Here is a 9,524-nt window from a genome sequence, read left to right as displayed (position 1 = left end):
TTTCCTCACCAGAAAAGTTAGAATCTGAAATAATTGAAATAGAGAAAGTTGCTGGAATCAATTCTTCAAAAGCTGTGAGTGAAATATGTTTCTATTTGACTTATGTGCTTCAGTACTACCTACATATTGTTATGCGCTTATTGACATGTTGATATTTAATATTACCTGCAAATTGTTATGTATTTATTGACATGTTGATGTAAGATAGTTCAATTTCCTGCAACAAACTGGAACTAAGTTAAGGCAAGCTTACTTGCAATACAACATATTTCTAGCATAGTGAACTAAGCATAAAAATTATGATGCTGAAATTCTATATGAACTAATTTTATCACATGAGCATTTATAAGTACGAAAATTGGTTGTTGGTTGTATACAAGGTCAACTCCTTACCTTAAAGGATTGTTGAAGATGAGAAACCAGCATTAAAGTTCAACAATCATTAGTGAAAAAAAAAAAAAAGCCAATTATGTACCGGCCAAATTCTAGCCGAGACAAGGCAATTATATACTGGCCAAATTCTAGCCGAGAGAAGGCAATTAAGTGCTAGCAATATTATGGTAGTACCACTTTATTAATTTGGCTCAAGCATACAACAATGACTTCGTACTAGCCAAAAGAAAATGAAGATTAAGAATTATTCATTTCATCCCATGCATCTTTCACACTCGCACCATGCTTCACTCACGAGTTGTTGATAAACTCACTCTCCAATTCATTTTTCTTTTTAGGTTGACATGACTAGAAGCTATGTGGAATACTTTGAGGATAGCTGGGCAATCGTGAGATGGACTAGAATTTCATTAGACTATTTTGATGGAAGTATAGTCTTATGATACCGATGACGAAGACCTTTTTATTTTGGAATTTACTGTTGCAATCATTGTTCGCTATTGTACCACTAGTTTTAATGTAATTTCTATTGACATATATGTTACCTAAATATGTAAAAGGTAACCCCAAGTGATAAGAAAAAGAAAGATCACTACCCTTTTGTTAAATCCCAGTGAGGATAGGTAGTGAAGTTAGATATGCTCCTTCTCCCGTTTTGATTTTTGAAAGGAAGGAGGTGCTAACTGTTGTAACTTTTTCAAAGAAAAGTTTGTAGTGAACAAGTAATGCAACAAGCTATGGTATAACTTTTCCAGGCAATTCATTTTCCCATTCTCATATTTCTCATCTCTCTCATCTACCCATCAATTAAAAATGGATAGGTATAGTATCTTTAGATCGAAAATTAAATCAATCGACTACATTTCATTAACAATTTTCATACTAATAAGTTTTAGATAATTCAATTGTTTAGAATTTATTTTCCTTCTATACAATTTGTATGCTTGCAATCAAATGTTCTCATTTGGTTAATGGGTGTCTGATTACACGTCATTGTTATCACGTACTTGGTCATATACAGATTTCGTTAAAACAGATATGGTCACAGATAGTCACATGTAACACATGTCCGATCACAGACAATAACAATTTACATAGATTTGATCACAAATAGTCTTTGTTAAACATAACTTGGTGAAATACAATACAAAACACACGGTCAACAGGTCATAGTCATGCTGAAATTTTATAAAATACAAAAATCTATTCAGAAATTATGAATTTTTATGTCATGGGATGAATTATATATTTCAGATCAAGGAAAAATCTTATTTGAATAATCTTTCAATTTACCATATCCAAGAATACACAGTTTGTGAATAAAATGAAATAACTTACAACTGCGAAAAGTATCCTATGTATGTCACTTCACATTGAAATATTGAGTCAATCACCAGATTCTTCGACCACCGCATTTCAACAACTCAAAGTGGCTGAAATTAAAAATTATCGACTGTATTTTGATTTCATCAGTTGGGCAGCGGTGTTTAGAGAATACATTCACCAAATATGTCCTAATTGGTGGTTTAGGAGTGATTTGTGATAATTTAGTAGATAATTTTTTGGAATTAGAGAGGGAAAGAAGGGAGTAGGAGATTGTAATTGGAGAGAAAAAATGAGTTTTAATATATGGAATAATTGATATTGTTAAAGATATGTTAAAAGTATATATTAATATTATCCTTATTTAGATTATATTTTATTTATATATTATTTATATCTTATATAACACCTAATTTCTAATATTTTTGTTTAAGTTTGTTAGTTATGAAAAATGTATTCTTTAAATCTTGTAGTTTTGTATTTGCCCTTTTCCCAAGCTTTAAGAATTAGAAAGCCCAAATAGTAAAGGACCAAACATTACTTAACCCAAGTAATCGATTTTGACCTATTAGTTTTAAAGTTCAATTAGTGAATTAATGGCTTAAGTGCCTTTAAATTTGTCAACTTATTCCTCATTTTGAGTCTTCTAATGATCACTATTTATTTGTGCATTAGGTTTTGATCTCGATCAAGATGACAAATAAAGTGGAGATAAATCAATTTATCAATTAATTTAGCTACTTAAATATTTTGCATTGTATTGTCCAAAATTGACATGCAGCAGTGTCAAGGTAAACCATGCGACAAGAATTGTATTCAGAATGTAAATGTGTTTAGCGTAAAATACAGTCTCTTTATCAATTATGTCCCAATTGATTAAGAGATATGAAATTAACATCAATCCTATTTTACTAATTATCTTCTTTGTCACATGGGCGATTGGTTTAAGGAGTTCTATTTGAAAAACTCTTTCAGATCATTAACTTCACAGCAATTCCTCATTCCACTGCGACCAAGGAATCATAGCATTGATGACTAAGTCCACGAATGTCAGACATAAATTTCTTACTATCTAAGAATGATAAATATTATTTTCTTGATCATCAATAAATTTTATTGTGACTCATGTTGTACTCAGTTAGTGTTGTATTAACATTCATTAAAAGAATCACATCCAACACCATCAAATTTTGATGATTCACATATAAGATTTCATAATGATCTCGTGTCTAACAATAACTTTCGCAGTTGTCATATAGAGATAATCCATTCAGATTGAAATAGTTATCCATGTGAAACATTTATACTAGGTGTTCAATGAACTTGTTCAACTAACAATCATCTATGTAAGCACTCGAGTGTCCTTATACTCTAATCGTTGAGGTTGACTCCTCTTTTTAAAGAGAATTTGAACTAGTGATATTTGCATCTCATTATTTCATTCGGCTAGTAATAGTTTAAGAAAAAATTAATCCAATTATAATTTACGATCACAACCCTTAGTAATTAGTACATCATGACTTGAATTTACATTACAGACTACATTCATTACTTATGCATAATTAGGTAAATGTCATAGCAATAAAATCATTGTACCGTCTCAACAACTAGTGCTAGGAAATAAGACTAACATATGATTCATCACATTTTATTTCTTATAATTTTGATTTTTGGAATGCAAATTAGCAGTATTCATAGAATTTATTTCGACTTAGGAAATCTTATTTAAAATAAAGAATACCCAATAACTTCTTGTGCTTGAACAACTTGCATCATACTACCAAATCTTCAATTTTTGCACGCGCACTCACGCACTCACACACAGAGGTTAATTTTCAAAAATGGTGGTTGTTGTGAGTTGTAATTTGAATTCTAAAATATCAAACTATTCCTCTCCATCCATATAAAGGTTTGCGGGTGAGTCAACCCACATGGAGAATTCAATACCCATTTTCTAACATATTTTCAAGAAAGCTAATTCTCCATCTAAACAACTTGCGCCCAAGAATATCAAGATATATAATTAGAGAGAAACCAAATCGTTAAACATAGTCCAGCTTAACCAATTAAATTTGTGCGCATTGGGAGAATTAAAAGATACTACATTCAAAACCAAGTCACTAAAACAAAGTGAGAGGAGAATTTTATGTTGAAAAAAATAAGTAAATGACTCACTTTTGGCAAGATTTTCGGTGGAACCCGTTGGTCCAATTTGGAACATTAAAGTTGATCCGTATTCTCCTCTATGAGAGCATCAAAACCATATATTTACTTACCAAAATTGATGAATGGACGAATGAGAAATTAGAGCTCAAAGATGACCATTGGAAGATAGTTTATATGGAAAAAATGTGTCTGTCTCACATAAGAAAAATATGAAAGCAAGAACCACTTTAAATATGGTTGCACATTGGAAGGGTATAATCATGTGTAACATAGAGGCTCTTTCCACGTGCACGTGCAAGGAGGGTGCAAATCACGGATCAAAATAGCCTTCGGATCTTGAACTTGTGTGCGTACACGAATGTCGGACCGAACGGAGCAAAAATTGGCCCGTTTAGAGTGTCCACATTTTGCAATTTTTTGCTTTCTCCAATTGACCTTTGAGCTTCCTGAAACTGCCAAAACTCCCAGAAATTAAAGTAACTCCAATGTTTACTGCTATGGAGTTAATAAGCAGATTTAAAATTATATAAAAGGTTGAGTTTCCTGAAATTGCCAAAACTCTCGAAAATTGAAGCAACTCCAGTGTTTATTGCTATGGAGTTAATAGGCAGATTTAAACTTATGTAAAAGGTCATTTTCCCAGCAGCTCCAGTTTCTGTCTGCATCTCGATTTTTGTTCAACGTCGTCATTATGGTGATATTGTTTGAATACTAGTCAATTCGTCGAAACAGTATATGTGGTTCTCAGATTCTACGGATTTTACCGTTGTATCCTGGAAAACAAACGTTCAGATTAGACCTCAAGCACTTACGGTGACGGGGAAAATCTGTTTTAAAGAAATTGTGTTTGCACAGGCCTTAGGTTGAAAGTTAATCTATTATTTATTTATTTTGCGATTACACCTTTACAATTTATTCTTGCAGATTTAATTATTTAGCGTTTATCCGTGTGATTCATATAATTTGCAGTTTTATTATGTTATCTTTCTATTTATATTTATTAAAATTAATCTGCGTTAATTTCTATTTATGTTAAAAACAAAAATTTGAGGAAAAAACAAAAAAATATTCTGTAATTTTGGTACGTGTAAGATCAAAATCGGTATGTGAAAATACAGCATGTAAAAATACGGTATATATGAAAAGGGTAAAGAAAATATATGCAAATACGGTTAAAAGCATATATGGTAGGGAACATATACTGTAGGCAGAATATACGGTAAACTGCATATACGATAAACTATCTGCAAATAAGGTAAGCTGCACATACAATATATTACATATACGGTATGCTCAAAATCGATATCTAAACTGTATATACGGTATGTGATAATCCGATTTCATTAACACTGCTATATTCCAACATTTAAAGATAAGTGACTTGCATAATGTTCATTTGTACACATGGTGACATAGATATATATGATTTGGCTTCTTCTTGATCTTCAGTTTTGAAACATAAAAGCAAAAAAAAATAATAATAGTAAATTAATTATAGTGACCTTGTTGAATGTACAGCAGCACTTGCAAGATGCCGCATTACATCAACTTGAACTCGAAGAGAGACAATGTAATCTAGGGTTTCCTTAATCAAAGAAATTTCATCCATATTTTCTCCCCCTGGTACAAGACTTTTAAGCACTTGCGTTCTGTTCTTCACCAATTTCTTTGCTATGGAGCTGGCTTTAACTGCTTTGGGTCCCAAACCCATTTTTCTAGCTCTAATTTTAGTGATATGGCTTCTTCTCAAAATCTTCTTGCTTGCAATTCTATTGCTGCATGCCATCAATCCATTTGAAGCTTTCTTTTTAATTACTTCTGAATCCGAAAATATTTGTTCAACAAGAATTTTGTTCGTCTCATTTTTCGAAATGTTGGCCATTAGCGTACGACTCCAAAGAGTGCTGGCATCTCTGGTGGAAGCAATGGCCATATCTGCTGATAACTTTATGGCTCTTTTTCTCTCCAAAATGCTCATGTCCTTCTTGACATTACTGTATATATGGAGACCCTTTATCCATTTCTTTACGAATTCTTGTTTGAGGGAAGTCGAATCGCTGGTTCTACACAGAAAAAAGAAGCAGCAGTAATTAAGAACAAGAATCAATTAATAAAAGCTATGAACAAGATTTTAACTTCTTTTCAAACACATATATAAGAATCCAGTTTTGTTATTAAACTTTTCAAACGTTTTCAGTTCTTATAGTTGTATAAACCAAATTTAAGCGAGAAACTTATAAAGGTAAAATGAAAATTACAGCTACGTGCTGCTAGCCAGTTCATACACATTTATGAAATAATACATGAAGACCTGAGTTAAGTCTTGAAAAAATTACTAGCTATGAATACATAATAATGACAAACATAAACGTATATACAATTATCATATACAAATTTCATATCATTGTTGTGTATAGGAAAAGAAAACTTGCATTACCTTGCTTTCATCGAAACTGAATGGAAAAGTTTCCAGGTGTAATTATGTACAGAGAGAAAATTGCAGAAGAATTTAATTTTCACCTTGGATCCAAAGTGGAACAGCCACCAAGAACTACACACACACACACACAGAGTCAGAGCGGAATGAGAAGGAGAATAATGTGCATAAAGCCCATTTATTGCTGAAAGAAGGGAGGTGGTGGGCCAACGAGGGAGAGACATTGCACATGCGGGCACATGGAAGTTGATGGCCCACAATTCAAAACCCTAAACAGAATATTGAAATTTGTGTGGATTATTATAGATGAATTTGTAGTCCCATTGAATTCTTGAAGTTAAGCAAACCTAATATATTATGACAGCACAATATGTATAGGACATCAAATTCCTAACTTGTCAATTTTCACTTCCTCGTGCATCTCGATTCTTTTGGGACCAAAATACATTGAAGAATTTGATAGTGCAAGTCAAAAAGAAGGTACAAAGCAGTAAATGACTGAGGTAAAATAGTCAGCATTTCCAATTTTCACTTTTTTAGTTAATAAATACATAATTAACATACTCAAGGTAATTAGTTCAAAATTTCTATTGTAGTTAAAAGTCCGTCTGTTCATAAATAAGCTCAAGTCGCTTAGAATATGCATGTTTGCTATGTTAAATAGAAAGACGCTAAGAGTACATAAGATTAAGGAAAACACAAGTCAAACAAACACATGCTTGGCGTTTATAGGAATAAACACATTCTTTTCATCTTTTGAGTTAATTGAAAGATAATTTGCAAGCATAAAATAACTAATAACAAAAGCTTTAGTAAAATTTGAGAGTGGGATTATATATGCTAAATAGATAAGTTGTTTTTATAATAAAAAGCAGTTCTTGAATCTTAAGTAGGGTTGTACTAAATAAAAGCAACTTTAGCAGAATATTGTTTTAAAATTTAAATTTAAATTGAAGAGAAAAACAAGTTAAAAATTGTAATTTGTAATAATTTTCAAAAATATATAGCTTCAATATGCTACATACTTCAATATATCAACGTATACTGTTCAATTTACCAAGTTGGATATAACTTTTGGGTAAAACGAGATATACGGGCTTGTATGATATGTAGTAAAATTAAATATAATTGAATATTGTATGATACGTAGTCAAATTAAATATACTTGAGTAGTAGAAGGAAGAAAAATATTAAAATTTTAACTATTATAACGTCTGATTTTGTCGAATATCATGAGGCAAACACGTCCAAAGAGGAAGTAAGGAGACAAAGTTCGATGAATTAATTGTTCAGATTCTTTTCACTTTGGTGCAACCTTGAGTAAGGGGTGCAAAAACAGGCAATTAAATAGGAGTTAACTAAACATGGTTATTGGTTCCTTTAATGAGATTGAAAAATTAAGGAAAATTAGTGATTCTGAAAAGGGAGAATTTGCAGGATCCGGAAAACATGGAGAAGAGGGAGGGAAAATGGGTCCCATAAGAAGAAATATTCTTGGGGCATAGATTTTGGCATTGGCAAGAAAGAGAACTGCTCTCACATGGTCTCCACATGGAGTTTTTAAAGCCATTGGACCTTGTCACTTGTGAGTTATAGCTTTCTCAGCGTATTGATTTTCAATTATTAGACATATCCCCGGCCTGCTTCCTGGCGTACATGAAAAGATTGTGCATTGCCTTTCACTTACCAAAGTAAGAACTGGAGATAGGTTATAATGGAGCAAATTTTTAGTGGACATACTAATTTCAAAGCTTAAAACTTATTTATATTTACTTTTTTAGGTGTGTTTGAATAATTTTAAGTTTCCTATCTTCAACTTAGTATTTGACTTATTAGCTAGTAAATTTAGTTACAATTAAATTTTTTATGCTTAACTGAAAGTGCTCAAAGTCATTTGTAGCACATTATTTCAACGCCTATCATGTAAAAACATGAAAAAAAAAAAAAAAATCTGCGTAATTTTTTCTAAATAGAAAAACGAATAAAGGGAATTTCAATATTCATGATAGGGATATTAGCAGCAGACACAAGTTTTTCAGTGCTTTTTTAAAAATTGAAAATTTAAAAATAAAAATAAATTAAAGATCAAATCTATTACGAGAGATCCCAGCAAATTACGCCATACAATTAGTCCACAGTTCAAACAATAAATTAGAATAGCCAAAAGGCGATGGATCTTGAAGTAATACTGGTAGAAGTTAGTGCCACACCCCATTTCGGCCAAGAGTGGAGTAATATCACATAGAAAGAAGCATTTGGTGCGTGAAAGAATTCGCAGCATTCTTTAACATAAATTATGTGTCAAGATTCTTAATTGAAAGAATAATTTCTCAATCTTTTTGTATGGTTGAATCACATTGCATCTAAGAACCAAATTTTGTAATTTCTTGCACTCCAATGTTTCTGCTCCCGATCACAATGGAAGGTGATTATTATCAACAACCTAAGTGCCTAACTTTTTAAATTTTCATGTCAAATATATGATTCTAGTAATTTTTTCAAATTTGGTGCTATTTCTCTTACGAATTTCACTGTCTTTTTGCTCACTTTTGTCCTAACAATAATTGGAGATTGTATGGAAGTTAAGGGAGGTTATGGAAAGAGATATGTTTGAATTCTAAGTTCAAACCACTCTCCACAATCCTTTTGATGTCTTGTGGATCTAGTAACTCTACAAGAGGAACATCACATCTTGCTATATCCCAAACTCATTTTCCAATATTAATTCAAGTATTTCCAATCTCTCGAATATTTATGGAATATACTTGAACTTCACATTGTATCATTTTATTCACAATTATGTTCTATCTCCTAAATGGATAAACACAATTGTTTCATAACATGATCACTTTGTCTCATCTCAGTACATCCCGAAATTATCTAAGACAATTGCTTATGTGAGTAAGTCAATCTCAACATATTCGACATACTCTAAATGTGCATAAAAATCATTACACGAACATAAAATTGTTCATCTATAGGCATACAAAGCTCAATCAAGAGTTTTTTGATATATTAAATATCATTTACTATGTAATTCTAGATATTTGACATTACCAAGTTTATCTCTAAACATCTTTAGAATATGATGATTACATATCATCATGTGCATAGATATATCGCAGAGATATTTTATTTACTAATGTCTCTTAGGGCATGTTTGATTTATTTTTCCATGGAACAATCCATCCAAACGGTGTTTGAT

At 31.6% G+C, this 9,524-nt stretch overlaps 1 protein-coding gene across 1 annotated transcript; it reads right to left on the bottom strand.

Moving 5' to 3' along the window:
- Positions 1-5,200: 5,200 nt before the first annotated feature.
- Positions 5,201-6,485, bottom strand: LOC111403738 (transcription factor IBH1-like 1). Its single transcript, XM_023032347.1, has 2 exons — positions 6,320-6,485; positions 5,201-5,945 (listed from the first exon to the last, which is right to left on the bottom strand). Exons 1-2 carry the CDS (start codon positions 6,328-6,330, stop codon positions 5,375-5,377), a joined length of 582 nt encoding a protein of 193 aa, XP_022888115.1. The 5' UTR covers positions 6,331-6,485; the 3' UTR covers positions 5,201-5,374.
- Between the last annotated feature and the right edge of the window lie 3,039 nt (positions 6,486-9,524).

Source organism: Olea europaea, chromosome 11 (genome assembly GCF_002742605.1).
Source record: "Olea europaea var. sylvestris chromosome 11, O_europaea_v1, whole genome shotgun sequence".
Classification (NCBI taxonomy): Eukaryota; Viridiplantae; Streptophyta; class Magnoliopsida; order Lamiales; family Oleaceae; genus Olea; species Olea europaea.
This window is presented reverse-complemented; position numbering and strand designations above follow the sequence as displayed.